This window comes from Typopeltis vanoorti, chromosome 15 (assembly GCF_054136105.1).
Source record: "Typopeltis vanoorti isolate ZY-2024b chromosome 15, IOZ_Tvanoo_1.0, whole genome shotgun sequence".
In the NCBI taxonomy this organism is placed as follows: Eukaryota; Metazoa; Arthropoda; class Arachnida; order Uropygi; family Thelyphonidae; genus Typopeltis; species Typopeltis vanoorti.
This window is the reverse complement of record NC_143563.1, coordinates 19,366,031-19,389,737: the sequence shown is the minus strand read 5'-3', so window position 1 is coordinate 19,389,737 and position 23,707 is coordinate 19,366,031. Positions and strand designations below refer to the sequence as shown.

At 35.4% G+C, this 23,707-nt stretch overlaps 1 protein-coding gene across 1 annotated transcript in view; it reads right to left on the bottom strand.

Moving 5' to 3' along the window:
* LOC150098439 (nucleoporin NUP188-like) overlaps positions 1 to 23,707 on the bottom strand; it is a 280,537-nt gene that overhangs the window by 248,960 nt on the left and 7,870 nt on the right. Inside the window, exons 2-3 of the mRNA XM_090405212.1 lie at positions 19,719 to 19,823; positions 7,435 to 7,567 (exon numbers count right to left, since the gene is read on the bottom strand). Coding sequence (XP_090261338.1) covers positions 7,435 to 7,567; positions 19,719 to 19,823 — 238 coding nt within the window. The remainder of the gene's footprint in view (positions 1 to 7,434; positions 7,568 to 19,718; positions 19,824 to 23,707) is intronic.

Here is a 23,707-nt window from a genome sequence, read left to right as displayed (position 1 = left end):
TTCCAGTATATGTTGTAAATTCCTTAAATAATCTAATAGTCATGTTATCAATGTATAAGCCTATCTACAAAAATATATGCTTTCCATGCTCTCTGCATCCAAATCTTTTAACTAGGAAGCTAGTACCTCACCCATTCAAGGATAAAGCCATAAAGTGGTTTCTGCAGGCCAACTGCCAGATAGTACACAGGACCAAACCTCTCAATAATGCTTTGGAAGGCATTATTGACATTTGGACAGTGCTCCCTGCACTGTCCAAAGCCACATGTGGATTGAAGTCTGGATACTCCCCATGTGGGAGTGATGACCCTCAAGTACTTCACCCCCACTGCATGCCTCGCCTCTTTAAATTTCTCATTCTTTTACTCCAATCAACATTACAAAAAAATTCCATGGTCACTGCAGTTTATAAAAATAAAAGATCTCTCCCAAAAACAACTCTAAACATGTCAGAAAAAAATGCAAAAAATAAAAATACCCCAAAAAATCCAACAAAATCTCAACATTCCACACACACCCACACAAAGAAAAAAACCCTTTCAGACTGACTTCACTAGCATCAGAGGTTGAATTCCAATATCAATTATGTGCACTACTACAACCATGTATAGACATCCAAACCTGATATACTATCAGGTTTGGATGTCTTTGGACAAACCACAACTAGCACTCTCTACAACATCTCACCACTTTCCTCATTACATCTTCTATGATGCTTTTTGCAAGAACTTAAGCTATTGTCAGGACTGATATATCATCCCAAAGGTAATCGAACCAGGAATTCCCATCTATGCAATCCACTTTGCCTCAAGATTAGCTTATCTCACTTTATTGTCTTCATCTGTCAACTTTATGGTTTCTATAAACTCCAACAACTTCACTAACTTTTTTGACTACTTATCTCTGGGAGATGATCGCACATAATCTAATTATCCTAACAGTGAGATAATCTTCCTTGGTGATATCAACGTCCACAACTCAGACTAACTCCCTTTTTCCAATTTCACAAACTAAGCTGATAAAGAAGTCAAACTGTTTGCTACAATTAATGATTTACACAAACTGTAAATCAACCCACCAGAATGCCACATAATCCTTTCAATTCTCCCAAAGGGAAGAATGTTATTCTTCCCTTTGCAAGCCTGACCATAACCATATCTCTCTTTTTTTCCCCCTTTTTTTTTTTCAGATTGTCCTTCTCTTACTCTTGTAATACTTCAGGATACAAGGTTGTGAGAGTGCCAATTGGAATGACTTTGACCTTGGGCAGGGTGGGGGGTGGGGGGTGGGGGGCTCCTATGCCTCATTTCCATAGGTCTGCTAATTGCTACCATTGATTCTAGCATCTGCTCTGATATAATAACAAAAATTATTCTTGCTAGGATGAATGCTTTTATTCCCTACTCCATTCAAAATCTTTAACTCTTATCCAAATCCTGGTTCTCCAACAACTGTGAAAAAACAGTCCAAGCCAAAAATCTGACATATGTCCAATAGCCACACAAAGACTCCAGCCTCTCACTAAGGTTAGACTACAGCACATAACAACTACAAAAAAAAATAATAATAATAAATAAATAAAAAATAAAAAATAATAATATACAGTAAAACCCCATTTTTACATTCCCGCAATTTACGTTTTCCTGCCATTTACATCATTTTCTGTTGGTCCCGTCTTAAGTCATATTCTTACGATATATTGTTTTCCCGCCATTAATAACTTGATGTGGACATTATTTCCCATGATTTGCATTATTTTCTCGGGTGGCAATACTGATTTTCAAATGGATTTCTGCTGACATCTGCGCATTTCTGTTCCCAAATGGCATTGATTTCGCTGTAGTTTCGTTTCTGCCATCACAGTGACTTCCATGTTTGCAGCAGTAATGTAGTGATGAGCGATACCGTGCTTTTTTAATCACAGTACGAATCGATATTGCAGAATTTCTGCTACGTAATTTAGCGTGTGAAAGTTGCTCTCAAGTTGCGGTGGTGGATTATCCATGTTAGTAACATTGAGAAAAAAGACAGGAAATGTATTTCGGTAGAAGAAAAGATGGCAATTCTGCGACGTGTAGATTGGCATGCCGGAACATGTGTGCATTTAGCAAAAGATCTTGGACTCTCTGTTGTCCACTTTGAACACGATAGTAAAAAACAGGTCAAGTAATGAACTCAATGCAAAGCAATCTGGCATTATGTCAAAAAAAAAAAAAGCAAAAACAATCAACAATTAAAGATTTTTTTAATTTAAATAGATAAATGTAAGTAATTCTAAATTCATTTATTTTAAGTTATTAAAATCTAGTATGTAGACTCACATACTAGCAGTAAGTCATCTTTTAGCCTTTTTTTTAATGTTTTTTTTACATTTCCTGCTATTTACACTTTTTTCCATCAGTCCCCTGAAAAGTGTAAAATAGGGATTTTACGGTGTGTGTGTGTGTGTGTGTGTGTGCATGCGCGCGTGCGTGCGTGTGTGTAAAGCAGACTTTGTAAAGGTCAAATGCACTAAGCTTGTGTCCTGTCCAAATGACAGTTTGGCCTTCTGATCCAACAGCAAAAATTATGGGATGTGAGTTCTGTCCTTCTACATGTCTGCCTCTCTCACATCCTGATGGTACCATAGTAAGATCTCCCAAAGATAAGGTAGACCTCTTGGTACCAGTTTTTTCCTTCCAACTCTCATACAGATGACAAAGGAAGGTCTCCCATTCCACAAACTATCCACAGTATGCCTCTGAAATTTCCCCAGAAGGGACATCAGAAAAATACTCAATAAATTTGATACCAGTAACTCTCCTATGCCTGATAGTATTCCCCCAGTTGTACTAAAAGCTTGGGCTCCAGAACTCACACCATCCTATATTGCCTCTTTGAGTTGTCATGCTCATCTGGCATCTACCCAACTGCCTGGAAGTAAGCTTTTATCCAGCCTATTCCAAAAAAATAATAAATAAATAAATAAATAAATAAAAATGGGAGATAAAAGTGAACCATTGAACTATCATCCTATTGCTCTGACCTCAATGCTCTCAAAAATAATAATGGAAAAGGTCATCGACAGCCAAATGCTTCACTACTTAGAGACTCACAAGTTACTCGGTGATCTCCCCCATATGGATTCTGCCATTCTCATTCCACAGATCTCTTAGTCATCCTCAACTACTTTAGATGTAGGCCATGAAAAATTTTAGAAAAACTCAAGGTATTCTAATATTTCCATGGCATTTGATCAAGTCTGGCATTATGGTCTTCTTAACAAGCTACTATCTCATGGTGTTCCTCCATTCCCTTTGTGAATGAAGGAACATCTTCCTGTCTATCATTCATTTCAGGTTCTGGATGGATGGTTTCCATTTATCTGATGTTTTAATCAATGCTGGTGCACACCAGGGTTCTGTGCTTTTACCAATGCTTTTCTTCCTATATGGTAATGATCTACTCTCTCTCTGCCATCCAATCTTATTCATAGCCTTTGCTGATGATAGTACTATCCACACTCCTGTTTTATATTTTCAAAACCTTGTAGTGTGCTCAAGAAACTCATGCTTCAAGATCTTCTCTTAACCAATGTCTGAAACAACCATCTCCTAGCCATTCTTGGAATGAGGACAACCTGGTGAATTTGAATTCCACCAAAACATAATTCTGTCTTATTTCCCATCAGAAAGATCATGCCTTACTCACTCACCCTCACTTTTAACAATATTCTGCTTGTCAACCAGAATCAGTTTTCACATCTATGCTATCCTGGCACAAGAACCTCCTCAGCCTTCATAAAGCTCAGTATTCTTTTTCATTCCAACAGTACTTCTGCCCAGCTCGACTCCTGACACTTTATAAAGCTCAAATCTGCCCAAGTTTAGAATACTGTTCTCACATTTTGAGTGGAAACCCACATTTTGTTTGTAGAATTTTCCCTGCAATTTGGCCACATGGCTGGGACACCTTACACACTTTCTTATCCCATTTGAACAGCCAACATCCAAAGATCCAATTCACAACAGAAATAAAAAGTAACAGTCTACCCTTCCTTGCCACCCTAGTTACAAGATAACCAAATGGATCCCTCATCTTCACAGCCTACAACCCCCCCCCCACACACACACACAAGTAGATAAATCCATCAACAGTAACATCACCCCCACTCCCCTCCCAAAAATTTGGAACTATAAAAACCTTAGTCCACCAGGCAAAATTAATTTGCTCAGATAACACTGCACTCAACACAGAACTCACCCACATAAAATACACTTTTTTGGCCAATAAAATAACATTTTTATTTTATTGGCCAAATAAAAGAAATTTTATTAAATAAATAAAAATTCTTTTTATTTGGCCCACCAAATAAAAAGAATTTTAACAGCACATATCCACACTACCCCTCCCCCACTTCCAAACACAGATTACAAAGAGGAAAGAATGGTGACAAGTATGTGGAATGCTTCCTATGAGGAGAAGTTTGTGAATTACAAAAGTTCAGCTGATAGGAAGAAAACAGTCAAGATGATAGGAACATATATAAGTTACTAAAGGGAGTTTATACAATATATACAGAAGAAATTTTTTTTCAACATGATATTTTCTATACAATTCATGGATTAAAAAAGGGATCACCCTTGAAAGTTCTGTAAGAATATGGTAAGTAAAGATGTGAGAACTAGATTTTTTTTTAACATGGAGAGTGATGAATAAGTGGAATTAGTTACAAGAGACAGTTGTGGGTGCTTTGTCAATAAATGAGTTGAAGGAGTGGTGTGATAATCAGTGTGTAAATAACAGTTTAGCGATTAGTCTTTGAACTCCATCAAGATGCTCTAATAACAATAAGTGATCCCGGTAAAATTTGCACACACATAATTATGAAGAAGTTTGAAGTTATGGTAAAAAAGACTAAATTGGATTGTGAGAGAAAATTAGATAAGCAGGTCAGATTGTTCCAAAAGTTTTTTCACTTATGTAGTGAGTAAGAGAAACAATGATTATGGAAGAAAAAGTTTAATCAATGCTGAAGACAGAGGAAGGAGGTGACAGAAGCAAAAATAAAAGAATTAAGTTATAAAGTGACCACTTGGCAAGGATGTATCAGCCAGATGTAGATTTTGCAGTTCTTATATTCCTTCTACAATATCTTTTTTTTTTTTTCAGTCCCTTCTTTATACACATGGGCATGCAGTCTGAAAGTGCTTCTGTCAAACAATCCCTGAGCAATTATTCCTATGCTACTGACATTCTTTCCATAGCTTCTTAAGCCATAGCACTGCTCCAAGCTGCCTCTTAAATCTATCATAATTGCTTGCTTTGTAGTTCAACATACAATATAAACTCTTTCTTTACTGATAATTTCACATTTGGCAATCTGCCAGAAGAAGACTCCATGGTCAGTTTCCCAATCAGAGACTGATTCATGCTGATATTGAAAAAGGGAGTGAAAAGAGAAAGAGAGTAGGACAGTTTCATTACATAAAGGTGGCTCTAAAACAGAACTAGAAAATTACAGATCAATTATGTTAGGAGTGATGGCAAAGATGTTGGAAAGGTAAATTTAGGACTTGGTGGATATGAATAGAATACTCTACAGTGGCTAGCATGGCTATATAAAAAGTAAGCCCTGCCTTAGTAATTTACTCACAATTTATTATAAAATAACAGCAGAATTAGATAAAGGAAATTACTATAATACTCCTGGACTTTGCAAAGGCATCTGGCAGAATCATTCATGGAAAATTATTACATAAGCTGGAGCAAATGAAAATAGATATAAAGCTGGAAGCATGGATTGGGGGGGGGGGGCAGACAGACAGACATCAGAGAGTAATAGCATATGGTGAAGTAGAATCTAGGAGAATGAAGGTGGACAGTGGAGTGCTTGAAGGATATGCACTACTCAATTCAAGACCACTACTCTTTGATTTGTATATTTATGATACAGAGGATGATGAAACTAGGGAAAGCAATAGTCGATAAAGGTGATGTAAACATGATTCAAATAAATTGGCACTGTGTTAAGTTGCAAAATGTAACTTAGGTTATGCACGTTGGGATGAAAATATTACATACCATGTGTCACACTGATGGTACTGTATTGCAGGGAATTGATGAAGATAGGGATCTGAGGAAAATAGTGGATAGGTAGTTGAAGTTCAGAAGGCATGTTGCAAGAGTTGGAAAAACAGCTCAAAGGATTACTTGGATTGGCACTAAAAGCAAAGATACAGAGCTTATTATCCCTTTTTTATAAGACTATAATTCAGCATCTTGACTACTGTGTACAGATTTGATCACCTGGGTTTATTGGTGATCAGAAGGTAGCAGTGGTGGAGAGGATTCATAGATAAGTGACCAAGATGGTGACAGGTCTGTGCAATGCTCCTTATGAAGACAGATTGAAGGTGTGTGGCTTACAGTTTAGGTGATAGGCAGAAAAGAGAAGACATGATAGAAACTTAATGAAGTTCTGTAACAGTGACAGAAAAGAACTTTTTCACTACATGACAAATAGAGAAAAAGAACTAGGGATTTCTCTTGGAAGTTGTGTAAAAATGCAGTTTAGTAAGGGTGTTCTGACTAGATTTTTTGCTTGGAGAATGATGAATGGAATAATTGGTAGAAGTAGTTGTGAGTGTGCTGACAGTGAATGATTTAAGGAGAGGTATTACAAGAATTGTGTGTATAAAGGTTGGTGTGGATCTCCTGCATGAATCTTCTGACTCAACTTAGCCTACTTTGTATAGCCTTGTAGATTACTTTCACAATCATCTACATAGTAAATCAGGACTACCAAACTATGCTCTGGATACTCCTTCACACAGGATTATAAGGAAGAAGACAACTGTGCTGCTCAGAAGTGGCTATAAGTGAATCTGGCCGCTAGAAAGGAACTTTAATAGGACATCAGTTCTATAAATCTTTTTAGGTTGTGACATCTTAGCCATGAAAGAGTCCAGGCTCATGTTGCACTTTGTTATCACACAATACAAAGATGTAAGATTCTTGAGTAGCCTTTTGTTTGCTTCTCTAGCTTTAATGCTGAAGGAAAGATCTGTAAAGAACCCACAAGAATCTTAAACTTTGTGCTGTATAATAACAAAATGCAACATCAAAGTATAATGTAATAAAAATAACATACTGAATAACATACCAAAAATAAAATACTGATCATCAAAATATAATATTGGACATTGGACTCATTCTTGATCAAGATATACCACAACTCAGAAAGATTTTTTTCACTCCCCTGCACATGCAAATAGCATAATAAATCTTTCCTGGGATTGCAATAAAGTTATTAAAGGAAAGCATTTACATTAAAACAACCTAGTGATGGATAAAAACAGGGTGGAATCCATATTTTAGTGGCATTTGAGTTTATAGTGGCTAAATAAAAAAAAATCTCTGAATCCTAATGGATTGTAAGTGAAATGTACTTACCTTTGCAAAACAGTGAACAAAACATTAACAAAATGATGAAATTGCCTATAGTTAGATGGATCTGACTTCAGTGCACAGTGTACTAGACGTGCAATACATATAATACGATATATAGAAGTTTCTGTCAGTGCACCTAAAAAAAAGAATATATGATACATGAAATAAACATAATAAAATGCAAATATAGAAACACAGACTAAGACACTAAGTATCTTGGTCACTCAAGTATCTTCACATGCATAAAGATAAGAATATGCACATGCATACACATAGGAGTGATAAATGGCATAATCACACAGACCTAAGTGATGTTCTCTCTATGGATTTAGTATAGAGATTTGGTTTGTTTACGACTGACAATTTTCATAATAATAGTCTCTCAGATTTTTGGTAGTGTGAGGCAGCCATATTTATTTAGGTCAGGAGAATGTAATGTTCAGAATCCGACTAAACTTTACATTCTCCTAACCTATTGACCACACTAACAGAGGACATTGGTTAGAATAGTAGGATTATGTAATTTAGTATTCAGTCTGTTGTTTGCCTTCTTCTGTGTACCAGTGCCAGTACATGTGCATATTATATCTCTCTATGCCTGTGAGAATGCCTTGGTAACTAAAAATTCAAATTATTATTCTTAGGTCATTTTCTTTTATTTAACTAAAACATGACTGTAACTAATATTCTAAAGAAGAAAGATAAATTATTATTATTACACACACACACACACACACACACACACACACACACACACACACACACACACACACACACACACACACACAAGGCATCAGTTATTAAACATATTTTACTCAGTAATCTGGTTCATTCTTGATATTCTTTGCTAACAGCAGCCTATTCCACAATCCACTGAGAAGATGCAAAAAAGTACAAAATGTAGTAAACTTATGAATACTAAAGCAATTAATCCAAAAAGAAATAATGTGATGAACATAGATATATACATATTAACAAACCTCACCATCCTGATTTTCCTGAAATTATTCTGGATTTTCCCTAATGTTGTTTTGGTGAAAGAGCAGAGGAGACATAAGGTGAGCTGTTCATGTGTGTGTGTACAGAGAGAGAGAGGGGGGGGGGGGTAATTTTCCTTGGTCATCTATGAAGGAGTTGGAAGAAACATGACATCAGAGATCTAGATATTAGAAAGATGAAAGCATTGAAGGGCAAAGTTGCACTGAATACTGAGCTTAGGCAGGGGACAAGAAGGTATGAATGCTGTATGAGTAGAAAGTACATTTTCTGCATGTGGCTCTTTCAAATTCAAAATTGTATTTGTTAATGGCTATGTTGCAGCTACAGTATAGACTGAGTCTCAAGCAGAAGCTTTTTCATGAATTTTTGACATGTTCTTGACATGTTAATCTTGAATTATTTTCAACAGTTTCATGAAATTCTTCATTATGAATAATGGAGGGTCTTCCTGAACATGATGCATCTTCAAGCGATTCATTACCAGAAACTAAATTTTTAAGCCATTTCTGTGCAGTACGTTCTGCTACTGCATCTTTTACAAATGCCACACATATCTTAGGGATGCTTCTGAAGCCTTCAAACCAAGTTTAAATTCGTAAAGCAAACAAAAGCCCGAATTACACAAGATTCAACTGACATTTTAAAGGGGTTCAAAGTCACAGAAAAAGAGTACACACACCAAGTTGGAGTACACTGCACTCCAACTTGGTGTGTGTACTCTTTTTCTGTACATTAAAAAAAAAAAAAAACGCACATAAAAAATATATTGCGCTCTGCAAACCACTATAAAATAAAACAAGTCATTGCAGCAAACTCTACGAAAACCACACAAGCATTTTTGGTTATCTGATAGTTGAGGGTTAAGAATGAATAGGGAATGAAACCTTCATTCCACAAAGAATCATTTTCAGTCAGAGTAGGTATTTGAATAAGGAGAGCAGAAAAATGAATAATCAGATAATGCCAGGGGAGCAAAAATCATCTCACGGAAACCAAAAACTGACAGCACCATGGCTGCTAGATGGAGAAGTATGCATGAAATGTGATTAGACTGGTACAGAAAGATGTAATTTTTTCAAACTTAGTTAATAATATTAAGTTATTTGACTATAGTGCTTTTGTTTTTATCAGTGAATGACAGACTGAGTTGCTTAATTTTTTATAAAAACATCATATATGTATATTTTATATTATACAGGATACTGTGAGTATGGTACCAATGTGCAATAGAATGGGGAGATTTTGTTTGGCCATGTGTGTGACAAATCATCCACAAATCTTTTATCTTTCATCATGAAAGGTAAAAGATTTGTGGAAGAAGAGCAATGCTGTTTAGTGAATATGTGGGAAATGTTTTGAGAGTGAGTGTCAGATGTGTAGGGAGAATAAAATGTGTGATAGTAGAAGAAAGTACATTGAAAAAATTTGGGAAAAGACCGAGTCTGCTGCCATGCTATGACAGAGGTGAGCTGAAGAGGAGATAGATTGCAAATGAATGAATGAATGCATCAATTGCAGAAAGAACAGTTTGGTAGACCTGTGAAATGAATTTGATGGATGGGCAGATGTCTATAAAACTGATCAACAGCAATTAAATGGATTTGTAAATAGATATGAGAAAACATTGTTCATGGAGACTGTAGAATTGCAAATCAGGAAAAACTAGAGCTTTCACTCAGAAATGCTAAAGTATGGAGGTATAAAAGTTTTGCAGTGCTACACTAATAATTCAGGGTATCTGGTCAGAAAGTCGAATTCCAGATTATTGAAGTAGAGCTTAATATTTGCCTTCTTTAAAAAGAGGGAATAAAGCTGAATGTGAGAATTACAACAATTGCAGAGGAATTTCTCTACTAAGGACTTCATCATTTTAATAGCTGCTGTAAGAGAAAAAGATGGTGAACTTATAAGAAATAGAGATGCGATAATCAAAAGAATTCAGGAATTTTATACTGAACTCTATGAAGATAAGGACCGAGACATCCAAGTATCAACTATGGATAACTTGAGTGAGGAAGAATGGAAATGCCCCAGGAGAAGATGGAATTATGGTAAACTTCTTCAACTGGGAGGAAGCCCTGTCATCAAACAGTTGACTAAACTCTTTAATAAATGCCTAAAACAGAAAAATTCCAAAAAAAATTGGAACAATTCACTTCTAATATTAAAAATGGCAATAAGGAAGAAATTAAAAACTACAGACCTATAAAAGCCTACTCCCCACCATATATATAGTCTTCACAAAAATTATAAATAATAGAATAAAATCTAAACTTGAGAGAATGCAATCCTGTGAACAAGCTGGATTTAGGAAGAATTACAATACTTTGGACCATATTCACACATTAAAACAGCTCACTGAAATATCAATTGAATACAATAAATCCTTATGTCTGGCCTATATAGACTACAAAAAAAAGCATTTGATTCAGTTAAAACATCTGCAATATTAAAAGCTCTTGAAACCCAGGGAACTGAGAAACCACATATTGAAACACTAAAACATATTTACAATAATGCAACTTCTGTAATTAAATTATATAAAAACAGTGAAAATCATCATCATCATCATCATCAAATTCCTACCATGTACCCTCAAGGGGTGTACAGGATATGATAGTACTACATGAAAAAAATTACATCATTATTAATTTCCTATCTACAATTTTCCTCCAAATCAGTCTGTTACTTGTCAAGACTCCAACATTATCAGATCTTATATTTCTATCGTCTAAGGCACTTTGTACCGTATCAATCCACCTATATCTTGGTCTTCCTCTGGGTCGTTTTCCTGCCAACCTGGCAGAGAACACTTGTTTTGCTAATCTTTCCTCGCCCATTCTGTTTAAGTGATCATACCACCTGAGATTAGCTCTGCTAACGCATTCCTGGATGCTGACAATGTCAAGTTCTTTCCTAATATCCTCATTTTTAATATGATATTGCCATTGATGCCATCTGTTCACGCCTATAATCTTTCTCAGGACTCTCATATCTGTGGTCTCTAGTCTTTGGTCAAGTGTTTTACTTCTGACCCAGCTCTCAGATCCATAAGTTAAAACTGGTTTGAACACTGTCTTGTATACAGCTAATTTAGTGTTCCGACTAATTTCTCTCTTATTCCATATGAATTTATTCAATTGACTTCCCACCATACCAGCTTTGCTGATTCTGTTGTCTATTTCTATATTTAATTTACCATCCTCAGTAAAAATCGTGCCTAAATAGCTGAAATGTTTTACTTGTTCCACAGGTTCTCCATTCACAACACAGTTGACATTTTCAATGATTCTGCCTATTTTCATTGTCTTTGTCTTTTTACTGCTGACCTTCATACCATATCTATTACAACAGCTATTCAATTTAGTCAGAGAATCTTGCAGACTTGTAGCAGATTTATTTAGAAGTATAATATCATCCGCATAAAGCAAAGAGCTGACATTAACATCTCCAATTTTGATATCATGTTTAATACCACTTTCCTTCATAATGTGATCCATATAGATAATGAATAACAGAGGGGATAATGTACATCCTTGTCGCACACCAGATTTAATATTAAACCATCTTCCTGTACTTCCTTCAATTCTAACTGCTGACTTACAACTCAAATAAAGACTAAGTATTGCTTGATATAATGCCCCATTGACACCATATAACTGCAGCGTATTGAATAGCTTCTCTCTTGGCACCTTGTCATATGACTTTTCCAGATCGACAAAACTTAAATACAGATCTTTGTTATATTCCCATGCTTTCTCGAACTATTTGTCGTAAAGTGAAGATCTGATCCTGACAGCCTCTATTTGGCCTGAATCCAGCTTGTTCTTCACCAAGCTATTCTTCCACAATTCTTCTCAACCGTTTCTCAAGTATACTTGCATAGATCTTGCCAGGAACACTCAGTAGGGAAATACCTCTGTAATTCTCACATGCAGTTTTATTTCCCTTTTTATAAATGGGTACTATGAGAGCTCTACTCCAATCATCAGGAATTCGTCCCTCTGTCCAGGCTTTCTGAACTATGCAGTGCAGCCACCGTAAGACTCTTATACCACCATACTTCAGCATTTCTGGTCGAATATCATCTACTCCTGCTGCTTTTCCACATTTCAAGCCTTTGATGGCTTTTTCTACTTCAAGTATGGATATGTATTCCTGACTGCATGCCTGGTCAGTGTTTTTTACCACTGTGCTGTCATCACTGCTTGTTTCATTTGGCAGTTTTTCAAAGTAATTACTCCATACTTCAAGGATATCTTTTTCTTCTGTTTTCATGTCACTCTTTCCTCCATTCCTTAGTTTCTTCAACAACCTCCAGAATATTTTGCCACCTTCTTGATATTTATTTTCTATATTCTTGCCAAAGTCCTCCCATGTCTTTTGTTTAGCTAGTTTTACACAGTGTTTAGCATTCTTGCATTTGTCTCTATATTCTCTAAGAGCACAAGCTGACTTATTTGACAGGAACTTATGGTATGCTTTCTTCTTTTCCTTCACTGCCTCTTTAACTTCCTGTGTCCACCAGGGAGTTCTGATTTTTTTATCCTTACAGACAACCTCACCACATGCCGCTCTGGCAGAATCAAATAATGTTTTCTTCAGAGTTTGCCACTGAATCTCCAAGGTTTGATCCCTGTTCTCAAATTCTTTCATTTTTTCTTCAATAATCTTTGTGTATTTTAGTCTACAGTTCACATCTGAGAGCTGCTCAACTTTTATTCGCTTCAAAACTTTCTTACATGTTATTCTTTTCAATGTGAAATTCAATTTTATCCTGCTCAAGACTAAATAGTGATCACTTCCAATTTCAAATCTTCTGTACACTGTGGTGTCCTGCACCAGGGAGAAAACATCACTATCAACAATAACATAGTCAATGAGACTTTTCTTATTCCTAGCCTCTTCTCTCCATGTGAATTTGTGCACATTTTTATGTTGGAACATGGTGTTAGTAATAACCAGTCCATGTCCTGAGCAGAAATCCAACAGATATTTGCCATTATTATTAGCTTTGCTCTTTTCTCCAAATTTTCCCAAAATATTTTTGTATGTCTCACAATCATTTCCTACTCTGCTATTTAGATCCCCAACAAGGACCAACTTTTCATTTTTTTTTTGTGTCAGTTGCTTTTTCTAAAGCCTCAAAAAATTCCTCCACTTCTACCTTAGTAGAACCTTCTGTGGGACCATAGGCACAAATAAGTCTCATTGTCCAGTTCCCCATTCTCATATTTGCCCACATTACTCTACTTGAGACTGACTGCCATTCAAGAAGATTAGCCTGTGAAAAGTTTCTAGTACAAAAAGGCATCCGGTAAGGTGATACTATATCTCCCAAACTATTTACAGCTGCATTAGAAGAAGTTTAGAAGCCTTGATTGGGAAGCAAAAGGAATAAACATAAATGGAGAAAGGTTGCATCATCCAAAATTCGCAGGTGATGTTGTCCTAATAGCAGATAATCTTGAAGATCTGTAAGAAAGGCTAAATCAGCTAAATGAAGCCTCCAGTGTAACTGGATTAAAAATAAATAGAGAAAAGACAAAAATAATGATGAATAAATACATAAACCAAAGAACTGTCAAAGTTGAAAACCATGAAATATAACAAGTTATCTCATATGTATATTTGGACCAATTGTTATCCTTTGAGGATTGCCAAAGAAAGTGTCATCCATCCAAGAACAAAACAGGAACAAAAACAAGAAGAAAACAAGAACAAATACAGAAAGTGTCATCCATCCAAGAATTCACTTTGGATGGATAACACTTATGGAAAAATGAGAGATGTATTCAGAAGTGACATCCCTGTGATAGACTCATAAAAGGAAAGCTTTCAATCAGTGCATACTTCCTGTCCTAACATACGGGGGGAGAAACATGTACTTTAACAGAAGCCCTAAACAAAAAGCTGAGAACAACACAACATCGCATGGAGAGAAGTATGCTAAAAATAACATTAAGAGATAGGAAGACAAATACCTGGATAAGATCTCAAAACAGGTGTCACGGATATTGTAAAATACATTAAACAGGCTAAGTGGAGATGGACTGGCCATATTGCCACATGTAATGATGGAAAATAGACCAGAAAAACAACAGAGTGGAGACCAATGGATGGCACAAGACAAAGAGGAAGACCAAGAAGAAGGTGGAGAGATGAACTGTAACAAGTTGCAGGAGTGAGGGATGGGAGAGGCAGAAAACTGAGTGGTCTAGAAAACCATTGGGGAGACCTTCATCCAGCAGTGGACAGAACCAAATGGTTGAAGAAGAAGAAGATTATGCAAGTATGCTTCAAAAGAGTTTGATAAAGACTGTGGAAGAGAAACCTAGAGAAGAACAAGCTGGACTCAGGCCAAACAGAGGCTGTCACGATCAGATTTTCACTTTATGACAAATAGTCAAGAAATCATGGGAATACAACAAGGATCTGTTAATGCAGATCCTTGTTGTATTCCCATGATTTCTTAACTTTGTAGTTTTCTAACTGTAGATCTGGAAAAGGCACATGACAAAGTGCCCAGAGAAAAGCTTTTCAAAACACTACAATTATATGGGGTAAATGAAACATTACACAGAGAGCAATACATAGTCTATATGCCAGCTGGGCTGGCCGAGTGGTTGGCATATCTGCTCTCCAAACAAAAGGTTGCGGGTTCGAATCCCGCCATGGGTATAGATGTTTGTCATTGTCCGTGAAAGTGGTGGGCGATAGATGCCGTTGGTGTATTTGCAGTTTGTTGTAGTTGGTGGATTGAGTGAGTAGTGGAGACAGAGTGTTGTAGAGTAGATGCCCTCCCTCGATAAGTCTTTGAACTTCCTGGAGGTGTCACATAATAATAATAATCATTTAAGCTGTAAGTCAGCAGTTAGAATTAAAGAAATACAGGAAGATAGTCTGATGTAAAATCAAGAGTTAAGACAAGGATACACATTATCTCCACTCTTATTCATCATCTATATAGATCACATTATGAAAGAAAGTGGCATTAAACCTGATATTAGAATTAGAAATATTAGCTCTTTACTCCATCATCCTTTACTCAGGATGATGTACTCCTGAACACATCCAGTGCAAGTCTCCAGGGTTCTCTAACTGAATTGGATAACAGCTGTAACAAATTTGGCATGAAAATCAGCACCAAAACTATGAAAATAGGCAGGAACATAGAAAGCTTCAGCTGTATTCTCAATGGAGAACCTATAGAACAAGTAAAATATTTCATCTATTTAGGCACGGTTTTTGGGTGAAGGCAGCAAATTAAATTTGGAAACAGAATAAGCAAAGCTGGCATGGTGAGTAGTCAGCAAATAAATTTATGTGAAATAAGAGAGAAATTAGCCTAAACACTAAATTAGCAGTACACAAGACAATGCTCAAACCAGTTTTAAGTTATGGATATGCAAGTTGAGTTAGAAATAACGTATACTTCATCAAAGACTGGAGAGAATAGATATGAGAGTTCTTAGAAAAATTAAATGAAAAATGGCATCAATGGCAAAATCATATTAAAAATGAAGATATTAGAAAGGAACTTGACATGTTAGCATTCAGGAATGTGTAATCAGTGTAATCTAAGGCAGTATGGCCAATTATATAGAATGGATGAATAAAGGTGAGCAAAACAGGAGTTTGATGCCAAAATAGCAAGAAAGAGAGCCAGAGGAAGACCAAGGTTTAGGTGGATTGATTCAGTCAGAGTGTGCTTTAGAAGCACCAAATGTTAGCTGTGACAATATTAGAGTGCTCACAAGTAATAGACCAATTTAAAGGAAAATTGTTGATAGGAGATTACTAATAATGTAAACTTAATCATGTAATGCTGTCATAGTTGCTAGAACACCCCGTTGAGGGTATATGTCAGGAAATTGATGATGATGATGATTCCTTTTACAGTACATATTCCACCATTTCTGATCATTTTCAACTGCACAGAGAACATTTTGCAGCTATCATGGTATTTATCTTCAGTATTCTTCCAAAATCTTTCCACAACATTTATTTAGATATTTTTGCACATAATTTAGTTTTGTATTGTATTGTTTTGTATTTAGTTTTGTACTTCTGTATTATTCCATAATGACAGATGCTAACTTAAAGAAAGAATATGATATTTCTTCTTGTACAATTATATCACATTCTCTTTATTTTTTTAACTGCAATGATAGCCTCTTTAACTTCAAATCCACCAATCTGATTTTTCTATCCTTGCAAACAACTTAATGCATGCTTCCATGTCTGAATAAGTCAATGTTTTTTTTTTTCAGATTTTTTTTAGTTCTCCAGAATTCCCTAATGCACTTAGGGGAAGATGAAGTTATTGAAATGTTTGTTTTTAAACTTAATTAGTGAATGACTCTATCCTCTTGGCTTATAAAAAAAAAACGAGCAGCAATGGGCAACATCATTTTGCATTCCAACTTCAAACCTAATAAACTTACTCTTTAATTCTATCTACTTCTATTCCCTTCGAAACTGTCTTCTATATGCAGTGTTATCAAATCACAACAACTATATGAACAAGTTCCTTCTCTGTTTTGTATACTATATACTTGACAACTTCTTGTGCGAGAGATTAATAAATTAAAAAAAAAAAGTGAAATGTTATCATAAGCCTTAAACATGATCCCAGTCTTGTATATGAAAGAAGAAAAAGAAAAAGCATATTTAGAAGAATTTACTACATTGAAATGTGGATGCTGTGAAGAATTATGAGGATATTATGGAAAAACAAAGCGGTACTAGAGTAAATGAAAACAGAAGCCTGATAAAAGATATTAAAAAGAAAAAAGTCAGCTATTTCGGACATATTCCTAGACATAACTGCCTACAAAGGATACTTCTCGAAGGAACTAATGAGGGAAATTCTCTTTCCCTCACTAGTTCCTTCGAGAAGTGTTTTCGAAGAGGAAGACAAAGACTGGAGTGGATGAAAATTATAGAAGACTGGACCTATCTCTCATATGAGGAATGCAGCAGAGAAACGCAGAATAAGACATAGTGAAGACACATGGTAATTGATCTCCTGGAGGGAGAAGACACCTGACAAGACTACAATCATTGTAATATATATATATATATATATATATGATAAGAATACCAAGCTATTTTAAACCTGGTTTTACTCCATTTCCCAAGTAAGCAAACAGACAAACAAGTCAAGTTTGCGCCTGCACGTATTGGAAGTCCAGCTGACCCTCAAAATAGTGCAAGTCAAGGCAACTCATGATAAAAGTAGAATAAGCTCTGACCACTATTCTTAATATTTACCCTTAATGCACAGCCCATCTCCTTGAGGAGATGCATGATGCTATGTATTAAAGGCAAGAGCCACTACCCAGACCGGTTTCGACCTTTATTGAGGTCTCATCAGTGGGAACCAGGCTAAGATTTTAGTAATACAGAGCTTAAATATTAAGAATAGTGATCAGAGCTTATTCTACTTTTACCATGAGTTGCCTTGACTTGCACTAATTTGAGGGTCAGCTAGACTTCCAATACGTGCAGGCGCAAACTTGACTTGTTTGTCTGTTTGCTTACTTGGGAAATGGAATAAAACCAGGTTTAAAATAGCTTGGTATTCTTAACATGTAGAAAAAACATGTATATATATATGTAGAAAGTATTTTACCCAAGGTAAAATACTTTCTATATATATACAGGGTGTTCGGGATAAATTTGACAGTTTCGTAAGGAAAAAGAAAATCTTCTTTGTATCTATTAAATTTAATGAATTGACAAAAAAACATTACAGGCAGAGTTAATTACAATACTATCAACAAGATTTACTCAAAATAACCACCATTAGCATCGATCAGCTTCAATTCTGCTTCGGAACCTCGAACAAGCTGATGCTACAGTCTCCCTGGGAAGGGCCGCAAAAACTGTTTTAATTTTATCCATTAACTGGGCTTTTGTATTACTGGAAGTGCGATTGGTGTCTTTTTCAACTGCGCCCCATACAAAATAATCCATGGGGTTAAGGTCTGGGGAGTTTGGAGGCCAAACATTTGGACTGGTGAAGTCGTAGAAATTTTCAGACAACCATTTTTGACTTTTCCCAGAGGTGTGGCAAGGGGCCGAATCCTGCTGCCATACATACGGCCTACCATTGGCTACCCTTGTTATCCAGGGCTTGACTACAGTTAGCAACTCCACGAACAAAGCCCGAATTCCAATGCCAGGGTTCTTCAACACCTGTTCCTGCAGATTTGCGAGGAATTCTGCTGTACGAGCGCAATCAGATCGTCTGCTAGGGATCTTTCTTCTTGCTACATCCTCGTAGTCACCATTGCAAGTCTCTAGTTCATGCCTGATTGTTTTTACTGTATTCAGGGAGCATTGGGCAGCAGTCGTAATATCCTTATTTTGATGGCGGGCACGAATCATCATGATACAAGTTATTCTCTTCCATGATTCAGGTGGGTTCCAGCTATCCATCCTTTCTGACATCTTGTATATGAATGAAGAAGGGTCCAAACTTTTAAATGAAGAGAAATGTGTGTTAATACATGTAACTTACGGAAAAATATAATTAATTATAAATATGTCAAATTTATCCCGAACACCCTGTATATATATATATAAAAAGTTAAGCCGAAATTTGAAACATTTTTACTTACCAGCTCGGAACTCAGGAGGTTTGGGCGCCCCGCCCCCTAGTATGTGTGTGTGTATATATATATGTGTGGAGTTAAAGAGAGAGAGAGAGAGAGAGAAAGTGAGTGAATTGGTGAATTCACAATGTTTCTATGGTATCTCATTCTTTGAGGATTAGGTTCCAGCTATGGAACCTAATCCTCATGCAAATTTTGCTATACAGTTATAAAAAAATAAAATAAAAAATTAATTCTTATAATTTGGAAAGCATATTATATAATAATAATACTTCCTAAATATTATATAGTATATTATCCAGTGACAACAAGAGCCTCTATAGCTCAGTCAGTATAGACGATGTCTATCAGATGAAAAGACAGGTTCCAATAGAAGAACCCCTATCGTTGTTTTTCAAGAGAAAGTGAGCTAGCCATTCTCATACAGAGGTGGCAGGATTTCTCCTCCTGAAAAGTTAGGTTTTTCATCAGGCAAAACAGTCAAACCAACCAGAAAAACATGTACAATTTAAAGACATAGCAGAAAGGATTAATCACCCTATTATTTGCATGAATCAAATTTCTAAGAAGCCAAATGACTTGTCTGTGACAGTCCTTCAAGTCTAAGATGAAAAGAGAAGATGAATAATAACAAAATGCTTGGATATCATCAAACTAACAACTTACCAGCACCCTGATTGACATGCTGCAATATTGTATGAAGTTCACATAAACATATCTGCCAGCCATTTGTATTAACCTGCCATTGGATAATAGAAGCACTTTGGTTGTCTAGCAAGAAGGAAAAAATAAAAAAAATAAATAAATATATATATATAATTAATTACACAAGTAAAAGAAAAGAAACATTAAATATCTATATATTTTTAAGTTCACAAAAAATATTATCAATATTAAAAAAAACAAAAAAACTTCAGCTCTTTTGGTTTCTCCGTAGTAAGATATTAATGGAAGACTTATAAGAAGGATGAATAAACTGAAAAAAAACTAGCAATCTTGCCAAGGTAATTATGCTACAATACAAAACAAGTGATTTTCACCCCAGTAATAATCACAAAATACATGGGCATTCCTGTTAACTTAAGTTTACCATTATAAGAAAGCTTGGCTAAGTGGATAGTATCTCCACTCTCCAACAAACAGGTAATGGGTTTGAATCCCACTACATGAACTGACATTTGTGAATGTCCTTAGGTGGAAGATAGATTTCATCACCTGGTGTGAAACCATTAGCCTGCATATTGGAGGATTAAAGCAGGCTTCAAAAAGTTTCATGTTTGGTTGCCAGGTAAGATTATGTAAAAAATAATAAGTAGGACTTTCTAATTTGATATGTCTTTATTTAGCATTCAGATACTGTATCTTTAATATGTGCAGGATTCCAGATTACAGGAAATGGGAACAGTTTTGCTGTGATCGGGGGGAGGAGCTAAAGATGTGAACAAGTCCTCCTGCAGCTCTCGTACTTAATAAAGATTTTAAGAATGCAATCACGCTATTACATCAAGAATGTTACAGACAAAGTGGCTACATTGCTTAGTGAGCACAACATCAAATTACCTTAAAATTAAAAATACCAAGTATATACTTGGTTTAATCCTTTATCCAAACGTAAGCAAACAAAGTTTGTGCCTGAAGTATTTTCAGGACTGGAGCAACTCGTATATAGAAGCTAATGACTTCACATCACTTGCCTTAGTATCTCATAACGCAAAGCACATATCTTGTAGACATGTATAATGCTATGAATTATAGGAAGGATCACTACCCAGACCGGTTTCGACCTTTATTGATGTCTCATCAGTGGAAGCCAGACCCAGAGGTGATACTAAGGTTGAAGTAATGCATCAGTCATATTTTCACATACAAGTAGCCAAAAGGTGTCACCTTATTAAAATACTCTGGATTACAGATAGCTGTTGGAAGTTTTTTCACTTGGTTATACTATAAATTAAAGATATCAAGAAATTACATAATGGGTTTAATCCTTTATCCAAGTGTAAGTGCAAACTCTGTTTGCTTACACTTGGATAAAGGATTAAACCGAGCATATAATTTCCGGGTATCTTTAATTTGTAGTATAACCAAGTGAAAAATGTTATGTAGGCCAAACAGGAAGGTTTGGGAGAGATCCGCATTTCTGAACATGTAAAAGATGTCAAAAAAAGAAGGCATAAATTAGCTTGGCATTCTACACGATTACCACAGGCCATCAAGTAGTTTGGCAACAAACAAAAATGTCATATATTGATCATAATTGTTTTACAAGAAAGTTTAAAAAAAGCTTCACAAATGCTTAGGATCCCCACACAATATAATAAAAATCAAGGCTTAATCTAACATCAAGTATAGTCTGCTTTCATTAAAAGGCTAACTGCCATGGACCTAGAATATGACATGTGTGATACCACAGAACGTGATAGCAACAACTAGCAGTGTTTCAACACGCATACAGTAATGAATTTAATGTTTTTATTCTGGATTCTCATTTGTGTGTAACAGTTGGGAAGTTATCATAATATCTAATATGTGTAATTAATTTTTATAGTCTTTTTGTTGTGTAAAACGTTTTTGTAATAGTACCCCTGATGATGTTAAGGCTGACAAATGATGAAATTTGCCAAGTTTTAATTGCTTATTTTTTTGATTGGTGGCATTCCAAGTTCACCACAAGTTTGTTGTCCCCCAATGATGAGATCAGTGTTTAAGGCAATGATTACTTAAGATTTTAAAGCTTTGGAACATTTCAGCACTACAGAATTTATCAAATGCATACTGTTATCAACAAAACAATAGACAGTATTTTACATTAGTGAGCAAAGTCATTAATGCATAGGAGGAAGCAACAGAGCCCTATGGTATGTATTCTGGAATTAGTGGGAAAATCTGAAGAGAGAAAACTATGCACAATTGATGTGTGGTGAAACCTAGCAACCAACTGTAATTGGTGGAGGACAGACCACAAGACCATGTTAAACTTGATCGTATGTCATGGAAAGGTCAAGCATTACCATCAGAATTTTCCCATGGCTTGTATCCAAGGGTAAGTAATGTTGGCTAGGGAATCTACTGTATATCAAGAGTGGTAGAATTCAATCTGGTAATCATTAATTAACTGGTGGAACTTCAATGGAAAAGAAGTTAGCTGTTGATAACCATGTCCAGTTTTCAGATAAATGAATTCTCTGAAACGTAAAGAAAAAGACAGTCTTCTTGGAGATTTAAATAGCACAGCAGAAAATAAATACTAAATATAAACATGTTCTGAGAAAATTTGGAGAAAAGAGCCAAGCTAATAATAATGGTAAATACCTTCTGAATTTCTTTTCAGGACATGTACTAAATAAAGAAGTATATACACAAATTCATAAAGTGACATGGAAAGAAGACACAAGAAATAAAAAAAAAAAAAGTATTGGTAACTATGCTATTGTTGATAGTGATATTTTCCTTCCAGTTTAGGACACAAGAATATACAGTATATGGGATTTCAAATAGGATATGATTACCGTTTAGTTTTAGGAGTTTAAATTTAGCTTTGAATATTTAAATTATTTTAAATATTCAGAATTGAGCAGATGTCAGAGATAACTGTATACTAAAATATACAAATACCACTAGAGAAAAAAAAAAATGGAAAAAGTTTGAAAACAATAATCAAATATTCAAGAATCAGTGACAAAATATGAAGAAAACATTGACTGATTCAGCCAAAGATGCAGGTGGTAAAGCTGTATGCAAGGATAGAAAAATCAGAACAACCATGGTGGATAAAAAAAAGTTAAAGAGGTAGTTGTGAAAAAGAAGAAAGTGTATCACATGTTTCTTTGAGTGTACAAAGAAATAACTTTGAATGACTCTTAAATGAAACAAGCACTGGCAGAACGCTGGTATAAAACATCAAGAGGAATGTAATCAGAAGTGTATGCATAACAATACTTGACATACAGAAAGCTATCAAAAATCTGAAATTTGGAAAGTAAGCTGGATATGTGACCAGAAAATGATCAAATATGGAGATATAAAAGTTCCACAGTGGCTGCACTACATAATTCAAAAGGCATGATGAAGATCAAAGTCCACATGGCTGGAGTACAACTGTCAGTCAGTCAAAAAATAAAATAAAATAAAATAAATAAAACAGTGTCAGAACTACAGAGGATTTTCCCTAATTAGTGTTCCATGCAAAATTTATGCACACATACTTTACAAGAGGCTGACAAAAAATTCTGGAAGAGAAACTCAAGAAGTCAGGACAAATAGAGAATGCCATAATCAGATAACAAATAATGGTAATATAACAAGAATTTATATTTAAATTTAATAGATCTCAAAAAGACATATGAAAAGGTGCCAAGAGAAAAGCTGTTCAAAACACTACAATCAAAATTATGTGGTGTGAACAAGATATTATATTCAGCAATAAATGGTCTAAATTTGTGCTATCAGATTCTTATTCCATAAAATTCAGCAGAATTCAAGGAGGTACAGGAAGATGGTTTGATCCAAAATCAAGTGAGACAAGCATGCACACTATCTATGCTGTTATGTTATTCATATCATCTATATGAATCACATTATGAAGAAAAATGCTTTGTAATGTGATTCAGGAATGTGCAAGCAGAGCTAATCACAAGTGGTCATGTTGGAAGTTT